We start from the raw sequence: 23,124 nt of genomic DNA, 5'->3' as shown, positions 1-23,124 counted from the left end.
GAAGATCAATCGGCCTTGTTCTATCGCCATTTGAATCTGTCGACGCAACTCTTTGTAGTCGTTGGTGATGTGGGTGAACGTGTGATGCCATTTGCAGTACGGTCTCCCATTCAACTCTTGCACCGTAGGGATTTTATGGCCTTCGGGTAACTTCAGCTGTTTTTCCTTCAGCAACAAATCGAAAATCTGCTCAGTTTTGCTTAAATCAAAGTCAAACCCTTTTGCAGGCCCTGGTTGTTTCACCCATTTGCAGGACACGGGTACTGCCCCCGAGCCCATTCAGCCACGGCGACTTCCTGATCTTCTGCAGAGTCTTCAACTTCTTCTGCCTCGACCAGGCCTATCGGGCGCTTGAACTTGTCTTGGTATAATTCTGGGTGGCGCTGCTCATACAATGTCAGTTTCTGGACCATATTCGCCAGTGAATTGTAGTCCACTAGGAAAGTCAGATCCTTTAGCGGCGCTGCGAGGCCTGCCACTGCCACCTCGACTGCTTCTTTCTCAGTTAAACGAACCGAATAACATCGGTTCTTGACAGTCCTGAAACGCTGAATGTAATCAGACACCGTCTCTCCCCGCCTTTGCCGCACCTGCGTCAGATCGGCAATGCCAGCTTCGGTAGCTTCTGAGTGATATTGTACATGAAACTGCTCTTCCAGTTGCTTCCATGTCCGAACTGAATCTGGTGGCAACGAGGTGTACCACCCAAAAGCTGGACCCGTGAGCGATTGCGCAAAGAACCTTACACGTAGCGGGTCTGATGCCGAAACCATGCCCAACTGTGCCAAATATCGGCTCACATGCTCAATTGAGCTAGACCCTTCTGATCCACTGAACTTTGTGAAGAAAGGGAGCCGATACTTGGGCGGCAGCGGGATCAGGTCATATTCGTTGGGATATGGCTTGGAATAGCCGATTGTTCTCCTCTTTGGCAGGATACCGAACTGGTCTCTCAGGATTGCACTGATTTGATCCACGGTATGAGCTGCAGGGGTTGAGCTTTCACGACTCGTTTCGGTGGCATATTTAGCTAGCCACGCCTGTTTATCAGCGTCTGCTCCAGTACTCCCTCCTGCTCCAGCAATCCCTCCTGCTCCAGCAATCACTCCTGCTATAATCTGGTTCGCGTGCGCCCAGTTGTTGCAGTCCGGCACGTATGTGCACACGTATCCATGTGGGATCTCTTTGGGCGGCTCATACAGGAATTGGTAATCGCCAGGATCACCTCCAACCTTGTAGACGACGTATGCCGGTGAACCTTGTTGCTTTGGAGCTGCAAGCGTGAATGGCAGTTGCGGTCTGGTGTGGAACGATATTTCTCCTTGGTGAGTCCCTAGGGCAGGTCCTGACGGAGAATACTGATGCTTCATGATTTCCTGAACCACACGAAGCGCAACACGCTCGAAAGCGTTCACCAGGCTCTCAGAATGACGATGTAGAGAATGAGCCACCATATAATTGGTTTCCTGGCGCAGGGCTCTGGTGCGCTCCTCCGAAGGAAGAGACAGATCTACTCCATCGAGCACGCCTTCGGGTGTGAATCCTTTGAACCTAATGCCATGTGAACGGGTTTTTTCGAAAGAGCCGATGAGATCGGCTTCGAAGAGAGCCTTAAGCTCATCATACTTCTTCTTGTGCTCTTCAGGCAGATCTTCGTACTTGACTGGGTTCGTCCGACATCTCAGCCTGCGGATGTTGACGTGGTTGCTCGCGGATTGTCCCACCGGGCGTGCCAGAATGTGTTGCCTGCCAAAACCCACCGGCGAGCAGCGACGAGCAACACGAAGAGCCGGGAGGCTCCCAGGACTGCTGGTGGGCCCTGGTCCCTCGGTCAACGGCCCGCAATGCTCTGGCACACGTCCTGACGGTCCCACCGGGCGTGCCAGAATGTGTTGCCTGCCAAAACTCACCGGCGAGCAGCGACGAGCAACACGAAGAGCCGGGAGGCTCCCAGGACTGCTGGTGGGCCCTGGTCCCTCGGTCGACGGCCCGCAATGCTCTGGCACACGTCCTGACGGTCGCAAGGGCGTGCCACCTGACCTATACCTGGTCAGGGAGGTGTTTGATCGCTTCGATTAGTTTCCTGCATGGTAGACACGTAAACATTAAATGAGCCTCGATCGGCTCTCAGGTTACCCTGCTCATCGGCTCAAAGAGCCGATTGACCCATGGTTCGTATTAGATCATGCAATAACATGGGTATCCTGATTCATTAATATTAAGCTAAATCGATCTACGACAGTTTAGGATTTTCACCGTATAACCGGAACATCCTACACGTAGTTGAGCCTAGCAGATACGAAAGATGATGGAAAACTAACCCTAAAAGAGGCCTAAAAACCAACACGGAGTCGATTCCCGGAACATCCCTTCTAGGATCGGCAAACCATACCTAACGCACTACCGGATCGTTCAACCCGTTTGCAAGGCCTAACCATACGGATATCAAACTAATCCTTGAAGAACAAGGAGCAACTATAACAGATCAAATCTACTAAATAAAGACGAAGCAAGATGCTGCCCTTACACCTAAGATAGGTGTAAGGGCAGCTAGATATCGAGGGGCAGCATAGCTAAGCAAGCATATCAGAAGAACAACGATGCAAGCCCCAAAACATCTACGATAAGTAGTGTTACTCGCCATCAACAAGGCTTCAGTACGAGCAACACCAGATAACGAATAAACCTATACTGCCTAGATCGCAAGATGCGATCTAGGCAGCATGATGCTTATCCGGGAGAAACCCTCGAAACAAGGGGTGGCGATGCGCCTAGATTGTGTTTGTTGTGAACGTGATTGTCCTCCTTTCTCAATAACCCTAGGTACATATTTATAGTCAGTGGACTTTCTAATTCGGGAATAAACCTAATCGTGTACGGGCTAAACTCTATCTCTTGATTCTAATCGAAATCTACCATAATATACAGATACACGGGCAATCTAGCCCAAAATCTCGCACGAGGCCGATTCAGAGACACTCCACGTGCATATCCTCCAAGCCCATCTCAATTACGGCCCATGTCTTGCTCTGGCTAAATTCTGGTGATAACAATATGTTGCTATTTTGTGTAAAAAATGTTCAAATTTGAAAATGTTTGACTTTCAAAAAAAAACGTAGTCTGGAATATAAGACCATTTGCACATAATTAATCATACTCCTTACTATTTATTAGTTGATTGAGTGCCTGAAATATGAGCTTGTGGCCTTATATACAAAAACAGAGGTAATATAGAATATGATGGGTTGTAGAATTTGAAATCATAGGAGTTTTTTCCTATGGTCTAATCCACATGCAGTTCAACAAAAAAAAAATACCGTAGGTCCAACTTCATGAAAAGCCTCCTTTGTTTGTATGATAACTATGACAAAAAAGAAAATACTTCAGGGAAAATCTTGTTTTGTTCCGTGCAACACAACCGAACTATGTGTACTAGATTTAGAAGTGCGCCTTGGCGCACGATCCCGTGAAACTCAAGCCGATGTGCACTTTCTATAACCATGATAAGAATTAGGTGAAATAATAATAATATATCTTTTTAGTTTTATAAAACGAAGCCAATAGGCATGAACTTGGGATAAATAACACAAAAATTACAAATGGAGTAGGAAAAAAGAATTTCAGGGACAAGCCTTGGAGCACGTTCTCCGACTTTCACACTGACAAATAATTTGGCAACTGCTATATTAATCATGTATGAAAATCTAATGTGAGTAGGCGGTAGGGAAGATACACAGAACTTAGTCGTTTAAAAAGGGAAGTACAAAAACAACTTAGCACGAACGAATGGCAAAAGCAATATCCACACAGTTGCACAAGGAGACTTGCAGCGGGAACCTAATTCGTATGTACATGTCAATTACAAAGGAAGGACAGTCTTTAGAGGACACGACATAGCTGATAAAATTGTCTTCCACACTGATTAATAATTTGTACTCCCTCCGATCCTAAAAAAGTGTCGGAAATCATAGTCTAATTAGGTTCTCTAATTAACCCCTTCTAAATCAACCAATTCTGTGCATGAAATCAGTGTCCGTGGCTCCGCTCTATGCACGCAATAGGAAGCACATTTGCGCAGCAGAAGGCCAGCACAGATAGGGGAGTGCGGGTTCATAACACAAGAAGATTGAGGATGTTTTTGTAAAATCATACACCCGACTCTTTTTTAGGATCAGAGGGAGTAAAAAATTATATTTTTCGAAAAAGGAACAAAGAGAATGTAGTTGACTTAATAACTGGGACCAGCACAAAATTACACAGATCAATTAAACAATACAAGCCGATAATAAGTAGTAATTAGTAATAAATAGACGTAAAGAAAAAATAGAGAAATATATTGTACATAGAAGCGGTAGCATAATCTTCAATGACAAGCCCATTCTGGCTATAGTTTTTCAGTATTTTCCTTTCACTCAAAACCATATATCTTGTGCTCTGACTGTTATTTGATTGGGCAGTTGCAGTTTCTTCAGCATGTCCTGGAGCATGGAACATGACCTGGATCATGACATTGGTTATAATTTTGACAACCTCCATTTAACAGCTGGCTGTTGAGTAACAACAAAGACAATATTCAGGTGATATCATACCGTACAGTAGTCAAGAGCAGCACAATATCGTGTTGAATGGATAAAAAAGGTTGGCAACAGTCTATTTTACAAGACATGAGGACGGGAAGAAACATAGTGATGTTTTATTGACATATTTAATTTTGAAGGATAGACCATTTCATCCAGATATGGTTCATAAAAGCTAAAGCAGGAGTATAAGAGACAATACGTATACACAAGTAGCGCAAAACCTGTTACCCATATTCTGGATCATATAAACTGGGAAATTAATCTTCAATACGGTGTCAAGCGGGGCGGGATGCGGGACAAATCTCTTCACTAACACTGCTAATTTTGCATCGATTACTGAGTTCAGTTTGCTCTAGTTTTGATTATGCGGGACACCGCTTGACACCCTACTCTTGATGGAAAAGAGACTCCAGGATATGTATCTATTGCACATGGGGCATCTCTGAAAGATAGGTTTAGAGATATGTACCTATTGTCTGGAGCATCTGTGAGAGATGGGGATATCAAATAAAACATTTCTGCATTTAAGGTACCTTGTATTGAAATTTCTATCAAGAATAGAACAAATTATTTATATATTGGGTTGGTAGATCAACAAACATCAGGTACTTAATGCCACCCTAGGTTTGAATGTGAACTAAATAATTTTTGCACTAAATACAGAGAGTTAGTATGGTGATTATTTATAACAACTCTCCAAAATAAAGGGAGTGGCAGTGAAAGAGGGAAAGACTATAATAGTCATATATCTGAATTAAATGAGAGAACAGAGGATGAAATAGTGGAGTTGACATCTGCAAACAAAACATATACACACATGGTTGTGAGATAATCTCATCGATAGATGGTATGCTTTCAAAATTTGACAGTGAAATGCTTCAGTCCCACAGGATACTGAAAACCAACACTTACCCTGTAAAAAAATAGTGCACCTACTCAAAAACTCCGTAAGTCTAATTAATAGGTCAATCTTGGACGACTCGATATATGGGAACAAAGAAGAAATACATCTGCGGAGATTTATCATTCCCAGTTCAAGCGGAGAAATCCTGTGATATGCTTCTGAAATATCTATGTAAGAATTATATGATTAACCTGAGAAACAAAAATCAAGTTAAACAAAGAAGGATTGAGAGCATGACCATCTGTGTAGTTTTCCTATCCTAACAAAAACGTAAACAGATAACTAAACCAGAACTTATTTCAGATCACGGAAAAAGAAACAACATCAACATCATAAAGCATATCTGAAAACAAAGGAGAACATTGAATAATAATAAATATACTAAGTGAGTTGAAGGTATCCTTTTGCCCAAAAGTCCATCTGATCCGCTAGCCAAGATCAGCAGGAGCTGCAGACAAATCCTAACGGCATTGACAACCAGAAGTGTTTTTGATTGATGTAAATTGATATGGTCAAGTGATTTACTTTTCAGCCTATCAGTAGAAGCTTTTAGCTCATAACCAAGAAAAACAAGCTGAATTTCAAATTGGTGAAATCCACCCTTTTAAGCAACCTGGTATTTTTCTGACGTAAAGTTAATAGGATCACAATTCATATACATCACAGATGGGTTTACTTTTAGTGGACATCCAAGTTGGATATATACAGACTGAACTCCTATTCTCATTTCCTCTTCAGGTCAGAAATGGCGTTGTATATGTACCAATTGGTCACAATTCTATGTCAGCTAAATTAAAATGGAACAAGAAAATATAATTTCAATCCCCTTTACTTCTGAACTCGGAATTATGCAAGAAAGCGCATGCTCAAAAAATAACCAAGCATTAGTGGGCAGACAATCATGGCATCATCACATATAAGTATATACACCAATAGCATCTATCTCCGTAGGAAAGAGAGCAAGCACCCACACATGAAATTGCATGACTGATACGGCTGTTCTGTAGGTTCCCTCATAGGCTACACCAACATATTTCAGACACAGAACAATGGTGAAGAACAGTTTAAAAATCTTACGAATCCAGTGGTCTCAAATTATTTAAGTCATGGGTTTGGCATATGCCTCTAGAAACAAAAATGGCCTATGCGGATGACCCCTACTGAATTGGGATGCACAAGCAACATTATTGCGTAATCAACACCAAAAGAATTAGAAATGTAACCCCAGTGAATTGAATGTGTGCACGTGCAAATGAACTATCAATGCGGAGTTGATTGTTTGAGCATCCATACTCTCTTACTCACAGACCAAAAGGTCAAGAAATGTAACCTATGATTAGACCAATCGGTCCAAATAATTCAGAATAACATGCATGACAGTTTTGCAGGTCACACGGATTCTAAGCAAAGTCGCACAAATGAATCAAACCCTTTTTAGTCAAAGAACCAAAAATTCCAGCGATATCAGAGTATATAATAGTGCAAATATGAAATTTGGCAAGTAATAGCTTCTTAGAAAGAAATGCCATGGAAGTAAATATAATGGGATAGTAAGAGAAAGGTAAACACAAGAAAATTAGTAACTGTGATCATGCTTAAATAGACTTGGAAATATAACAGAGAATAGAAGTAAATCTAATGGAGAATTAAGAGAAAGCTAAATTATGTCAGGTTTGCAGTAATACATAGCAGCACACACCAATTGTGGAGAGAGAACCAATCAACTAAAGGAAGAAGTATAGATGCGAAATTCAGATTGATTAAAAAGCTTACAATTGCAGAGCATATAAAAGTTTGATTGCTGAAAAACATTGCATGTTGGTGTGCAGCTAGTGTTCATAATTTAATTTATAAGAGACGAAAATTATAGTACCAGAGAGAACATATACCTAGGTGTACAGTAGAAGAGGCAAGTGTGCTTGAGTTTCCTCGACGGCCGCCGGCTGCATGCTGGCATTGCAGCACACCTTTTCTGCACTGGCCTACCACAAGCTCGCAAGACCAGAACACCATAGAGCCACCTACGACCAAGTTGTATAACTTCAGCAACAAAATCCTTCATAACAACGGAAGATGTGACCCGTGTCCACTATCTTGAAATCTCCAAGACCTTGCAAGTGATCCAAAGCCAAACAGGCGCCCCAAAAGAATGTGGTTAGCTTCCTATACAAGAATGAATATTCAAAAGTTAAGTTGGCTCACAAAAGGAGGAGAAACGTGCAGATAACCAATATGCAAGTTACCGGTCCTTTCACCGAAGCTGGATATTCTAACAAAATGGGTATCAACTTCATAACTGCTTTGCTTTGATCAAGGCAAATATTTATTAGAACCTGAACCTACAAAACAGAGTCAAAAAAGAAAATAATAGCAGATTAGTTCAAGAACTCAATTATGAAGAAATACTAAACTATAGGTAAGCTGCCTATTCGTCACTCTGTAGAGGCACTAATTATATTTCTCTTGTTACTATCAAAAACTGGGTTTCATATGAACAAAACAAAATCAATCTGTTGGAAACTTTCACTTATGACCCGGTCTATTTCAGCAACAGGCTGGGTGCAAGCTAGTATGCCTTTCTAATTATCAATGTTTCTTGTTTTAAACTTTTACATTAAGATATTTGCTTTTGATCCATAATAAATAAAAATCTAAGAAATAACCCAGTCTTACTTCAAGTTACATCACATCCCAGTATTCTGAATCTTAAGGAAGAAGCACATGACAACCCGGTATTACTTCAAGGGGCACCACTGGTAGGGAGCACGCAGGTAGATAATGTTGTGTCTCCTTTGAACGATCTTTCAAATTTGCATGGAATTACTGAATGAAGGTCAAAAAATACAACCAATCAGCAGAGCATAGTTTTAAGCCATGTTGTGACAATGCAAAGTCAACCCGAAGCATTCGACTCCTTTCCAATTATTATGAACTCAACAGTTAATCGGCTAGATTTCAAGTACTAAAAACAGAATAAAAACCAAACATTTGAGCATAGATGAAATTTCACAGATCAAGAAAAGATTATCATAAACAAATTTTATTAGAACCATCTTAAAGCCTTATAGTATAGTTTAACATCACGTGTTAATTTAAAATATCCATGTCCTTTGACTAACCTAAAGCACAGTCACCGTCAAACTAAAAATGATTATATGTATATCTGGCATGAATCACAGAGCCAAGAAAGCACCAGAGATGCCTTTCTCAATTTCACGGATAAATGGACTTAATAATTGCAGTACATATGTTCTGCAAGCTTTGAACAACAATTGTCTGTAGGCGCAGGGGCATCTGATAATTAATTGCACACAAAGCAATTCCTAGAAATATTGGAGAAGAATATAAACAAGCGCCTTTCTGTTCGGTTATCATATAGTTGAATAGTACAAAAAAAACTTATATGAAGCTTACCAAATAACATCTCCGTCGGCACTATTAATCTCAAAGCAAGCCGACCTACTGATGTTATCCCTTGCCTCTGTTCAACTCTTCTAATGAAAGCTGCAAAGCACACACTAAGCACTTGAGCAAAGCAATATCAAACTAAGGGATCAAAAAACATTGTGGGTGTGTGAGTGAACACTCATTATAACATACACATGGATTCGCATGAAGATAACAAGCAAGCATGAGGAACTAAAACCTTTATACGGAGGAGCAGCCATGGCAACCTTGTCGCTCCAGCGAGCCGCCATGGTACTATTCCTTCCTAGGCCACACACACACATGTTAGTGGAGATGGTTTTTTTTAAGGCACTAATCTGCAAATATAAAAGACTGAAAAGTTCATACATTGGTTGTCTTGTTTTTTCAGTGTAAAACTAATTACCATTGATATTTCTTTTGCACACACAGAGTAATTCAGACCAAGCTCAATACAAAAAGGGGATTTGACGTGGGAGAGGGGAACCTCGGATCCTCATCTTAACACCACCATTATTAGCATCTGTAGCTCTGTCTCAACGAATCTAGGCCTGAAACACAACCCATGAATATTAGGTAGGGAGGAAGAGGTGGGGAATGGATGGCAGGGTATTGAAGAAAAGAAGTCAGTTCAGTTCTTATCCAATAGCATGACCCATATTTTGACCTACTGCAAACAGCTAGACAAACAACTCAATTGTTTATTGAGGCTAAATTTCGGAAGTGAATTTTTTTAGTAAAAAATAGTGCAAAGAGAAGACACAAATTAATATTCTCCTACAGGTTTTTTGTCAAACACCTTGTATGCATAGATGAAACAAAATCTGCACAAACAAAGATGAGAATCTATGAGGATGAGAGTGAGAGGGAGGGAGGGGAAGGTACATACCTGCAGATGGACTTGTTCTTGACGATGAGGGCGGTGGCACGGCAGCAGCGTTGGCTGTGCTGGCCATCAGAGCTGCGCACGGCGCTGCTGCTTCGCTGCAGCCTTTTCCACACCACCTCGAGAACCCATGGCGACGGGGAGGAGAAGGGGTGGAGAGGACGGTTGCAAAGCAGCTCGGCCAGCTGCTGAAAACGACGAAGACGAGCCAGCGGAGGATGAGCTGCGCCGTCGGTCGCCCGGGAAGAAGAGGGCGCAGGAGAGGAGCTGCGGCGTGCGGTTCCCAGGCAATAGCGACATCTCGGCCTGACCTAGGAGCGAGGGAGTGGCGGCGGCTGGCGGCCAGTGGAGGGAGCGAGGAGGGAAGGGGAGGAGACGAGGCTCACGAGACAGAGGATAAGGTTTGGTTGGTTGTTGCCCTTTTCCCCTCGTCCGATCCCTTTTCTTTTTCTCCTCGAGCCAATACTCGCGCGACAGATGGCCCAATCTCTGGAGACAAAGCGAGACGAGCCAGCCAACCCACGCGCGCGAGGTGGCTGCCGTGGATAGCCTTGTTGGTCTCCATGGGGGTGCAGCAATTATACCTTTAGATTGTGTTTTCAGTTCCAGTAGGATTCAACATATTATCACACTATATTCTAGTTTTTCCTATGCCTGCATTTTGAAATTTTAGTGTCTGTACTATAAAGCCTGCCATTTTGCGATGCCTTGGCGTGCATTGAGATTCAAGTGCTGCTTTGTCACTTCCTGGTGTGGGGAATAGTTGATCCACATCATCAAAGGATTTTGTCCTTTGGAGAATTACAACCCCCCCTCCCCCCCTCCAAATTATAAAGACTAACATTTATACAAACATTCGGAGGTGGTGTTTTGGCACATAGGTGCATATAAACCTATCATATAAAATATAGAATAAATATAATTTAAAAATGTTAAAAAATTCTGAGATAAAATTTCTCATGTACATATGGACATTCTATATTCACACACAAGTTTTCGAAGGAAACAGACATTTTATGTGGTCTATATAAAAAGACAAAAAAATGTCTTCATGTTTTGAACATCAATTTTTTTTTGCATGGGACACAAAAAATCTTCCTTTTCCCCGAAAACTTATGTGCGAACATAGAATGTCTAAATGTACATGAGTAATTTTGTTTCATAATTTTCTGATATTTTAAAATGTGTTTTTACATAGTGGTTCATATGCACTCGTGAGCCGAAATGAATATCCCCAAACATTCATTCTTCCTACTGCCTAATCTCTTCGTGAGCTTTTCTTGATTTATGAGATTTATTTCTTCCCAATTATGATAGATTTTAGTATTGTAGCATTTATACAAACCATGATAGGTTGCTAAACATATTATCATTAGTTTTTTTTTAGAAAAATGCTAATTCCAATCTATCCCTTAACACATTGTCATTAATTTGGAGAAAAGAAACCTTCCAACTTTGTAATGACAAATTAGTTATTACACTTATATTCCATATAAATTAATTTATACAACTTCCTCCGTTCCAATTTACTAGGTATTTAAGGAGAAGAGACACGATATAGGTAGGAGCCAATTGGCAGAGAAAAAAGAGAGATGACGTTGTAAATCCCTCCTTTTTCTTGCTCAATTAATTAGCGATCTAAATTGGAGACATGCAACTAGCCTTGTTTTGTCTTCACATAACATTCAGTGACAGCTTCACATGGGAAGGGAGGAAATCGTGGGATTTAAGAGGAGTTGATTTAACACTAATATGCTTGAGAATGAAAACAAGCATATTGACAACACATATCTCCCAAAACAAGCCACGTGTATGTAGTTGTTCATGCACCGACACTACATGCAAATAAATCCAAACAATCATGTGAAAATGAAAGGTCCGTGCTAATCCTCCATGCTACCACCATAAATTTGACTAACTCCGTGGTTAGAAATCATCGGAAATAATGCTCATGTAGTAGAATTGTTACAAATATCCATTTAGTACAACTTCCTAGGATAGAAACCTCCCAAATTTGCGATCACAATAAATCATAGCATTTTATCTATATTCCGTATGACTTGACTTTATAGTGATCTGTTTGTGGATGGAAACAGTGATAAGATTATTTTTGTCAATCAATCATGTCATCATGGGCTTGGTATTGACTTTTTTTTCAGAAATAGTGAGCAATTAATTATATGCAAGTTGTATCATCATTCCACTTATATTCTAGATGAGTTGACTCAATACTAATTTACTTGTGAAGTAAAAACTACAACATGAATTCTTTTGGTCAGCCAAACATGCCAGCATGGGTTGTGAGTTGAATTTTTGTAGAGTAATGAATTATACACAAGGTGTATATGTTATATTGATAGCACATATCCCAACACAAGCCACATGTGTTGTGCAGATGTGCATGTACCAACAATACAAGCAGACAAATAAAAAAATCATGTGAAAATGAAAAATTTATGCTAATCCTCCGTGTTACAATAAAAAATCTAACTAACTCTACGGGTTTTAACTCATCAAAAAAAATATTGTAGTAGAATTTTCAAGAATAGCCATCTCGTACAACTTCCTAGGATAGAACAAATGTTTGGTTGTTAGATCACAAGGGATTTTATTAATAATTTCTAAAATAGGGGAAGGATGTCACAACAAATCAATAGTGAGAGATAAGTGCGCTCCCCCTCCCCAGGGTTTATGAAACCTAAATATGATAGAAAGACTTGTTGAAAGTAATATATGCTTACTTAGAAAGCAGGAGAATCGTCCTATTTTGGCTTACTTCATGAAAAATTTCCTTCGTTTATATGACAACTATGGCAAACACGAAATACTTCCGGGGAACATCCTATTTTGTTCCATGCAAGACAACCAAACTATGTGCATTAAAAATTTGTGTGTTTTCAATTCCAGTATGAAAAACATATTATGACACTATATTTAAAGTTTTTCCTATGCCTGCATTTTGAAATATTGGTGTATGTACTATAAAGCCCAACATTTTGAGATGCCTTGTTGTGCTTTGAGATTTAAGTGTTGCATGACCACCTTCTAGTGTGGAACCATCAAAGGATTTTGTACTTTTGGAGAAAAAAAACTTCCCTCTCCAAATTAATAATAACTAAAATTTATAAAAACATTCATTCTTCCAACCGCCAAATATCTCCCCTCCAGCTTTTCTTCGTTCGGAGATTGATTCCTTGTCAATTATCACAGATTTTAGTATTGTAGCATTTGTACAAACCATAGTAGGTTGCTAAACACATTATCATTCGTTTTTTAGAACAAATACGAACTACAATGTATCCCTTAACATATTGTCATTAATTTGGAGAATAGAAACCTTCCAACTTTGCGATCACAACCTAATTATAGTATTTCACCCGGTCTCTAGCAAACTCACACTGTTAAACTCCGTGATTCGGTCTCTGCCCATGTATGCAATGTGCTCATTCAAAGTGTTGTTTACTATTTTTATTCATTTTGAAAAGAGTGGGAGGCAATTCCTTTGGTCTGATAGAGAGAATAAAATTTAAGGAAAATGCCTAGCTAGCTGGGAAATGATGTGCAGGCCAAAGGATCAAGGAGGCTTGGGAATTTTGAATCTCAGAGTACAGAAGCAAGCACTCCTAATGAAGAACTTGCATAAATTCTATAATCATGCAGATATTCCTTGGGTTAAATTGATCTGGCATGCCTATTATGAAAACAGAGGCACTCCACAAACAATCAATACAAAGGCTTTATTTTGGTGGAGGGATTGTCTGGCATTTCATGACAAATATAAGGAAATGGCAGATGTGGATGTACAAAATGGGAAATCAGTCATCCTGTGGAAGGATAGTTGGAACAGTGATATCAGACAAGATCTTTACCCTTATTTACACTCTTTTGCTAGAAACCAGAAAATCACAATTGACAAGGCAGTAGAGGCAACAAGTGATAATATCTATGATATGTTTCATCTTCCTCTTAGTACTATTGGTCATGAGGAGTTGCATAATTTGAAACAAGAACTGTTGGATTTGAATATTACAGAAGATTATGACATCTGATCTTTTAAATGGGGAAGCAATTTCTTCACAAGAAAAGTATACAGGGAACTTATTGGAAATCATGTAACACCAAACTGCATCTCTGCAATACGGAAAGCTTGTAGTATTCCAAGACACAAATTCTTTGCCTGGTTACTACTCAATGATAGACTGAATATAAAAGAGATGATGAAGCACAAATATTTTTATGTGGAGTTCTCAGATTGCATCCTATGTGATACCAGCCCTAAAGAAACAAATATGCACCTCTTCTTTGAGTGCACTTTCAGTCAAAGCTTCTGGTGATCTCTTGGTATAGAATGGAATGTGGATATGAACCTTTATCAAACGATAGATGAAGCTAAACAGAGGATATCCTTGGACTTCTTTATGGAAATACTTTGCTGGATGCTGGAGCAGTTGGGACCAAAGAAATGATGCTATTTTCAATGGGAATCTTCCCAATATCCAGAGATGTATTGGCAAATTTAAATCCACCTTTACTCTTACTATGCATAGAGTTAAGCCTAGTCTTAAGGAAGGGATGCAATCCTGGATTGACACTCTATGAGCATGTAATAAGTGATACCCCATTGTCAATACTCCACCCATTATTAATAGAAAATGATACAGTTCCCTATTGTATTTGTGTCAAAAAAATGTATATTCAGAACGTCTCTTCAAGAGAAATGTTTGCCATTATTATTGTCGAAGGGCCTGAGGCCGAACTCCCATTAAGATAGAAAAAAGGAGGTATAATGTTCTTGGTACAACATCGGCTGAGGTAGCCGAAGAGGGGGAAAACAAACAAAAAGACCACCGGCACTCTAAAACCCCAACGAAGGTTTTAGTACAACAACAGGCACCCCTTAGAAGTTTACAATGCAACCAGCCGCTCTCCAAGCACGAAGGTCCTCGACGATCAACTCAAACACCCTGTCCGGCTCGCTGAGTATTTGTTGGAAAATACGAGCATTGCGTTCCTTCCATAGCCTCCAGTGTACCAAAATGGTAACCGTGTCGAAGTCTCGCCGCAGATTTTTTGGCGCTCCTTTTCTAGCTTCCAACCACCACTCTTCCGTGCTCCTGAAGTTTTCACTAGGAATGGGGAAGTTAGCCTTGGTCCATGTCCGAAACCTTCTCCAAACCTGATGCGAGAATCTGCAGTGAACAAAGAGGTGTGTGCAATCTTCTGGATTGTTTTGGCATAACGGGCGAATTGTGTTGTGAGACCACCCTCTTCTCTCCAGGTTATCAGCGGTTAGACAACGTCTATGCACTGCCAACCACATGAAAAATTTGCATTTCATAGGAGCTTTCGACTTCCAGATCGGCTTGGCACAAGCAAACTTTATGGTAGCCATGAAGAAGAGGTTATACACGGTTTTGACTGAGAAGGAGCCATCAACAGCGTTTTTCCAAATCACCTTGTCAGCTTCACTATTCACAAGAGTTGTCTCACTTGCAATATCCCAGAGATGCAAGTATTGGGCGATGGCCTGCGAGGAGAGGCCTCCTGAGATATCCCTGACCCATCTTCGGCGTGCCAAAGCAACCGCGACCGAGATCCCTGAGTCCCGCACATAGCTGAAGAGTGCTGGCATCGAGTCCTTTACTGAGCGCTTGTCTGGAAGCCAATTATCTGTCCAAAATTTGGCCTGAGCTCCGTTGCCAAGATGGACGTAGGTGGCAGCACTAAACAGCTCCAGGGAATCGCGGTCGTCATCTGTCGGCACGAGCGACCAAGGTCGTGGCTCTGATACCCAACGCAGCCAAGGCCAGCGGCAACGTAGCGCGGTGCCGAATAGCTTCAAGTTCAGAACGCCCAGACCGCCGCACTTTGGCGGTTGGCAAACACGAGCCCACGGCAGGAGGCAATGTCCGCCGTTCACCTCCTCCTCCCCCTTCCAAACAAATCCTCGGCAGCGCTTGTTAATGATGTCAAGGGCCCATTGAGGAAGTGGAAGGACTGACATCAGGTGTAGGGGGAGCGCCATAAGCACAGAGCGAGTCAGCATCAGCCTCCCTCCAGTCATCAGGAAGCGTGGCTTCCATCCTTTCAGCTTCCGGGAGTATTTGTCAATTAGTGGCCAAATGTCGGAGCGTCGAAGGCGTCCAGTGGCAAGTGGGAGGCCCAGGTAAACAATTGGGAAGTCCTTTCTGGTGCAGCTTAAGTGATTTGCCACCATATTTGCCACCATTATTATTCTTAAGATGGTTCGTTTAGGGTTTACGTAAGTTGATAAATCCTTGGAAATGACTAAGTTATAGGAGCCTGATGAAGACACATCACTTTGTACTTACTTCTCAGTACGAAGATCGGACAAATCTTAACACTGGCTTATATGGTTCATTCTCGATCGAATGAGAAATAGCAAACCTGTAATCAATTTTACTGTCAATGGGGTTATTATATATTAGAGATAAAGGAATCCAAAGTTGTTGCTGCTTCTTTAAGTATTGCCCACTTGCTGTGGCGGCCAGGCTATATATTCACACGTCCAGCTAATATTTGCACTATTCGAACGTTTTCGAAAGACAAATTGTGTATAAAATACTACCATAATAGAGTATGACAACGGTGCGTGCTAGGAAGAGTAGACTTGCTACCGTTACTCGATGCCTCCAAACTTAGGATACAATCCTCTGGCTAAGCTATATATACACGTCGCTGGCGGCCTTGTATCGCAGGTTTGCCGCAGTGTTTTCACAGCTTCAACCCAACAATAGAGCCTAAACAAACGCTTTGAGTTATGGCAGGTGGTGGGTTCGTGGCAGCCGACGGCACTGCTCACGACTACGGCGGCGGCGTGACATTCCCCGTCGTGGTGACCTCCCTCATGGCCGCTTCCTGCGGCCTCATCTACGGCTACGACACTGGCGTCACAGGTCAGTTTGTACTAGTGTATGCTTAATTAATAGGGTTAGTCTGGTTCAAGGTTAAGGTTACTTCCTAAGCTAATCTTGGTCGTGCTAAATTAACTTTTTTTTTTCCGATAAAGGGCGCTTTCATTACTTTTTAAAAGTAGCACACCCGGCCTCTGCATAACAAGATGCACACAGCCGCACACTCACAAAGTGACATAGTAGTACTCACACAAGAAAGATAAAACCCGACACTGAAGGACTACGATACATAAGGACAGCTAAGAGGACTCTATCCTTAGATTACGCCGCCATCCATGTTGGGAAAAAATATCCTTCGCCACATCCTCCAATCGTGTAGAAACCTCCATAAAGAGGTCTCGGCTCTCTGGCTTCTGAAGCAAGGACCACGAACGGAGCAAAGCGGTGGATCGGTAGATAACCTGCAAACAAGAAGAATTAGTATCATGAAAAATCTTGTCATTTCTACATAGCCAAAGCGACCAAATAATGGCAATCGCTCCCACCCTAATAAAAGTTTTATACCTACGATCAACTCCATTGAGCCAACTGCCAAAAAAATTAACTAGCTTAAGTACAATATGTTTATCTTGTTAGTTCGTTTCGTAGAGTTCTGTAAGGGGGCATAAGAGTCGAACTTAACCTGGCTCTGTACTGCTAGGATGCGATCCTAGCTTAGGAAGGTTAACTGAATGAATAGACGGTCTATCTGCAAAATGATAATTTTGAATTCTGGTATCGTCCAATCGACGGCAAGGGATACAAATGCATGTGATCCAGGCATTAGGTTGACCGATCAGAATATATCTATTAAACAATGGAGTATGTAATGGGTTGAAGATACTTTTATGTATGGCCAGAATGGCAGATGCTTCCACAAGACCTAGAGGCAATATATATGGTACTAGTATTAGTACTTCCTCTGTTTCCGTAGCTTATTTTAAAAAGAAGCGAACATATACGTGTTTAGATACATTGTATGTAGACTAAAGCTGACCGAAACCGCGGGAATTTAATTTGAAATGGATAAGTATTAGAATAGGAAGGCACAACCAGACGACAAAAGCAGGTATCCCAACTCAAAGGTCATGTATGAAGGACTATTTTTAACGCTTGTTATGATCTGAACAACTAGTCGTTAGGGAGGAGTTGAGGATCTAGAGATAGGTTTAGAAAGGAGGACTAGGATTGTGATGGGAACCAGGCTGGCATGTTCAGATCATTTTATAACAATTGTTTAGTTGTTCAGATCATAACAGATCGGTAATGACCAGTTACGGATTCAAATGCAGAGATAGTAGATCGCATATTCAGAACGAAAACAAAACAGATTTAAGGCGGAAACAAAAGCAATCAAATAGATATGCGCATAAGTCGATCGATAAACCATCCAACCAATTTTTTTTGAATAAAACAAGTTTAACAAAACACTAATATAGTAAAATTCGGTAACGAATAGAATAGAATGAGTAAATATGGACCACATGAACAAATTAAGTTGGTTAAAATGTATGTAAATAACGCAGATCAATACAAGAGATAGGATAGCGTCGATGCAAGCTTCAATAACCCAGAATCATTAAACGTTGGACTTAATATACGGTATAGTGGCTATGTAAGTAAGCTTTTGTTTAGCAGAGAAACTCGGTAACTCACTATCTACTAATTGTGTTATATTAGCTTTGATGTTTGGGTTCAAAATCAGATTATTTAAATTAAAAAAACTTGATAATCCTAAATAATTTTCGGATGCGGATATACCGTATCCCCATTTTCGGGGAAAAATCTGTATCTAGGTTCAAAATCAGATATCCGTATTCGTCTGTTTCCCTCAAGTCGAATATGGATATTTAATAATAAATTTGAAAACAAATTGGATTGTAAATTATTATATCTGTCCACGTTCCAATATAATACATGTGCCACCCAGGCACACACAACCTACTCTAGTTGGGTCTCTTGCCCTCCTATGTCCATTCTTTACCCACACTGATATGTTACTGTTGGCCACTTCTTTGAATCAATCGTCGCCATGCGCTCACCGTTAGGGGTGTAGAAAGATTAGATTGGGTCGAATATTTCTATTTTAATATATTTTATCATATTTTTTAATGGATTCGGATCAAAGCGGATAATGGTCGAATACGGATTATATCGAATTGCGGATATGAAGCTGATTCAGAGCACACTAGGATTGAAAGCTGATATTCGATACAATACAGAAATAAAATTAGAATTATGATTCTTTTATGTAAAAAAGTAAGCAAAAATGTTTAACACTGGACTATATCCATAGTTGCACACTTGTTTGTACAACTAACCAACTTACGTGCCAACACAATATTCATATTTTGACCCATAGCCTAACTCCATTGTCTAGGTATTTAGGGCTGGACATATTTTTATCGGATTATCTTCTTTGAGGACATCGAATTATCCGCAAAGAGTGTCAGATAATCCGTATCCATCGGATATTAGCAATATCTTATCCGCTACCGTATCCGCTTGATATCTGTCTGACCAATATCCACATCACATCCATATCCAGTGGATTCCTAAAAATGCATACCACCATATCCTCAAAAATAGACGCGTATGCGGATATGTAGCGAAAATTATCCATACCATTTACATTCTCTTTCTTCAATTTCTTTCCTTCAATTAAGTAAAAAATTCAGCATGACAAACGTAGGGATGATTGAGAACCAACCTGTGGTTCGGTGGTTAGGAAGGCAGTAGCACCTCTAGTCCACTAGAGTTCAAATCCTAGATTTAACACTTTGGTGTCTCATTAAAATGCGGAATATTTTTCAGTGGGAGGCGATTCCCGTCGACAGTGAGGCGCTTCTGGTGATTTCGTAAATCTCAATATCCGTCGGATCAGTTTTTTTAGACTCAGTCTCTCAGAGGTGCTCATAGGGGTTGGTTGTACGTGCGTATGTTCATAGGGATGAGTGTATGTACGCATGTATGAACCTCTGCATAGTTTAAAAAAAAAGTAAGAATGACTAATTGCGCCCATTACACATGCCCTTATTACCACAGGCACTTTTCTTCATTAATTACGATCACTAAACTCATGTTGCACTGCAGCGCGCGTGTCTAGAACATTTTACGCTTACACATGTGCACATTTGGCAAGCCAGGTGGCGTGACGCAAATGGATTCGTTCCTGAGCAAGTTCTTCCCGGAGGTGCAGAGTGGTAGGAAGAGCGCGAGGAGCGACCCGTACTGCAAATACGACAACCAGTGGCTCACCGCATTCTCGTCGTCGCTGTTCATCGCCGCCGCGCTGTCGTCTTTGGTGGCCAGCCGGGTTACGAGGAAGATTGGCCGCCAGGCCATCATGCTGGTGGGCGGCGCCATGTTCCTTGCCGGCTCCATCATCAACGCCGCCGCCGTGAACATCGCCATGCTCATCATCGGCCGGATGCTACTGGGCTTTGGTCTTGGGTTCACATTACAGGTATTGCTTGGAGGTCCAGCTATATTATAGTTGCGGGCTTGCGGGCGTAATGTGGATTTTCCATGTAGTGTAGTACTGAAATTTCCTTTGTACCGCAGGCAGCTCCGGTGTACCTGTCGGAGACAGCGCCGGCGAGGTGGCGCGGCGCATTCACCTCGGCGTACAATACGTTCGTCGTGATCGGTATACTGTCGGCGACCATCACCAACTACATCACGAACCGCATCCCAGGCTGGGGATGGCGCATCTCCCTCGGCCTGGCGGCCGTGCCGGGCGTCATCATCGTCCTGGGAGCCTTCTTCATCCCGGACACTCCCAGCAGCCTCGTGCTGCGAGGCCACCCCGACAAGGCTCGCGCGGCGCTGCAGCGTATCCGCGGGCGTCATGCCAACGTCGACGCCGAGTTCAAGGACATCGCCCGCGCCGTGGACGAGGCACGCCAGAACGACGTCGGCGCGTACCGGAGGCTGTTCAGCAAGGAGTATCGGCACTATCTGGTGGTTGGGCTGGCCATACCCGTCTTCTACCAGTTCACCGGCATGATCGTCATCTCCGTCTTCTCGCCGGTGCTATTCCGCACGGTGGGGTTCACCAGCCAGAAGGCCATACTTGGTTCCGTGATCAACAGCATCACCAACTTGGTCGCGACGGTTCTGTCCACCTTCATCATGGACCGCACCGGCCGCAGGTTCTTGTTCATCGTCGGCGGCATTGGCATGATGCTATGCGAGGTATAGTGTTTATCATGTCACTCTGTCACTAGAGGAGTACGTAGCTGTTAAATGCCTCGATCAACCTGACATTTTGCTGACTGCTGAACAAATCAAGGTGGCCATTTCGTGGGTCATGGCGGGCCATCTCGGGAAGCACCAAGGGGTGACCATGCCGCGGAGCTACGCCACCGGCGTGCTTGTCCTGATCTGCATGTGCACCTTCAGCTTCGGCCTGTCCTGGGCGCCGCTCAGGTGGGTGGTGCCCAGTGAGATATACCCTGTGGAGATCAGGTCGGCCGGGCAGGCCATGAGCATCTCCGTGGCTCTTTGTCTCGCCTTCGCGGAGCTGCAGGTGTTCATCGCGCTGCTCTGTGCCATGAAGTACGGCGTCTTCTTGTTCTACGCCGCTTGGCTTCTCATAATGACCATTTTCATGGCGGCGTTCCTGCCGGAGACGAAGGGCGTACCACTAGAAGCCATGCAGTCAATATGGACAAGACATTGGTACTGGAAGAGGTTCGTCGGGGATGCCAAGCACGGAAGCCAAATCAACAATGTGAACAACAATTAATATGTGCAAAATATGGTTGGTGTGATATTGTTAATTTTAAATTTAAGATAACAATATAGTACTACTTTGTATGAAGTGAAGCTGATTTAGTACAACTTTGTACTAACGGCACTTAATATGAATCGAAGCAAGTATATAACTTTTGAAACACAAAAAATGTTTGGTGTTTATTCCAGACTAACATAATACCAGTTCGTTGCTATGGGTGGACCAAGTGTCCATTACATGTTTTTAGCAAAACAATTAAGTTTTACTTATTGACTGCAAATGATGAACGAAAATACACTTTTTTCCATTCATATTCAAATTAAAACATGTTTGTCTGTCTAAATAAGTTTTTTACTATCCATAGCCAGGCATGAGTATTGCGCTAAACCACCACAAAGGTTGTACTTTAACTAATAATATTCTTTATCTCTAACACTCAACCGGTCGGACTCGGAAATACCTTTACAGACCCCAGCCGCACCCCCAACCCTAATCCATCTACCCCCCTCCCCCGCCGCCGGTGGTGCCGCCGGGCAAAGCCCGCGGGGCGTGGCGGTGGATCTTCCCCATGCTGCGCTGGGAGGTGGAGGCCAAGACCCTCCTTGACGTTGCGGCACGCCGGTGGTGGCTAGTGGTGGGCGGCGCGCGGCGGCCAAGTCCTTGATCTGCGCTGCTGCCACCTCTCGTCGGCTCATCGACGATGTGGCACGCCGGTGGGCGGCGGCTAGGTCCTTGATCTGCGCAGCTGGATCTCCCCGCCTCCCGTCGGTGCGAGGTGGTGCTCATGGGCTTCTCCCACGGCACGAGGTCGCCTGGGGCAGCAGCCTTGGGTTGGATGACGGAGGCGGCCCTCTTCTTTGCTGGAGATGGTCGGCCTGCGGATGGTGGTGGTGGGTCTTTCGATCTATCAACGTGTCCCGGCGGCGAGGTGGGGAGGCGTGGAAGCCGGCGATGGCTGAGCAAGGCATGAGCATGCATGTCGCGGGTGGAGGGCCGACCGGCTGCAAGGCGTTGTCCATTCGCTTGGTGTCAGCGCTTTGCCACTGCTGGTCTGGGATGGTCGGCGTTGTCGGGGCCCGACCTGAATAATGGTGGTGGTCCTAGGATCTCTCTTGTGCGAAGATGAAGACCTGCCTGAGGCTTGTCCGTCTAAATCTGGCCGGAGTGATAGGTTCCGGAAAGCTCCGCCGGCGAAAGGAACAGTGCATCTTTTCCCTGAAGTTTGCTGGATCGGGTGGTATTCGATCGCGCGCACCCATAATTTTATTCCGACCGTTTGGTTCTGGAGGGATCGGCGCATGGTGAGGTCAGAAGAAGAGAATATGATGAAGGTCGGATTGGAGGGCTAGCTAAGGGAGGTTTAAGTCTCCGCGTTGTTGAAGGACTTGCTTGGTGTTCCGGGCTCCGCAATAGTGGTATGAAAGTGGGGGCGGCAGTACTGTTGAAGTTCAAAGTCGTACCTTTCAGGTTGAAAACCCAATGTCTGGCCTTAACTAGTTGTGTCTGGCAATGACCTTGTTGGTGGCATTGTTTTGAGAGCGGGGACTATCTTCAAGGTGAAAACCTAAGATCTTTGGTCGGGCGACGACGGCGCTGGTTGTGGCACCCCCGGGATCAGGGTTAGACAAATACCAGATCTTCGTCTGACATAAGCCTAACCTAGAGCTTGAGAGACT

The 23,124-nt window shown here is 42.8% G+C and overlaps 1 protein-coding gene and 2 long non-coding RNA genes across 9 annotated transcripts; 1 reads left to right on the top strand and 2 right to left on the bottom strand.

Moving 5' to 3' along the window:
• Positions 1-4,206: 4,206 nt before the first annotated feature.
• On the bottom strand, positions 4,207-8,688 carry LOC124670670. Of its 6 annotated transcripts, XR_006992628.1 has the most exons (6): positions 8,158-8,688; positions 7,728-7,823; positions 7,374-7,647; positions 5,589-5,675; positions 5,398-5,493; positions 4,207-4,497 (listed from the first exon to the last, which is right to left on the bottom strand). It is a non-coding gene; the product is annotated as an uncharacterized LOC124670670 (long non-coding RNA). The 6 variants fall into 6 exon arrangements; XR_006992624.1 differs by having other exon boundaries at positions 4,207-4,547; positions 5,493-5,675; XR_006992627.1 differs by having other exon boundaries at positions 5,493-5,675.
• Positions 8,689-8,753: 65 nt separating this feature from the next.
• On the bottom strand, positions 8,754-10,199 carry LOC124674835. Of its 2 annotated transcripts, XR_006993081.1 has the most exons (4): positions 9,800-10,199; positions 9,131-9,461; positions 8,899-8,988; positions 8,754-8,807 (listed from the first exon to the last, which is right to left on the bottom strand). It is a non-coding gene; the product is annotated as an uncharacterized LOC124674835 (long non-coding RNA). The 2 variants fall into 2 exon arrangements; XR_006993080.1 differs by having other exon boundaries at positions 8,760-8,988; positions 9,800-10,197.
• Positions 10,200-16,577: 6,378 nt separating this feature from the next.
• LOC124671922 (sugar transport protein MST1-like) lies at positions 16,578-21,460 on the top strand. Its single transcript, XM_047208240.1, has 4 exons — positions 16,578-16,713; positions 19,857-20,176; positions 20,275-20,907; positions 21,005-21,460. Exons 1-4 carry the CDS (start codon positions 16,578-16,580, stop codon positions 21,458-21,460), a joined length of 1,545 nt encoding a protein of 514 aa, XP_047064196.1.
• Positions 21,461-23,124: the final 1,664 nt, after the last annotated feature.

Source organism: Lolium rigidum, chromosome 7, assembly GCF_022539505.1.
Source record: "Lolium rigidum isolate FL_2022 chromosome 7, APGP_CSIRO_Lrig_0.1, whole genome shotgun sequence".
NCBI lineage: Eukaryota > Viridiplantae > Streptophyta > Magnoliopsida > Poales > Poaceae > Lolium > Lolium rigidum.
Note: the sequence above shows the minus strand (reverse complement) of the source record. Positions and strands in the feature narration are given on the sequence as shown.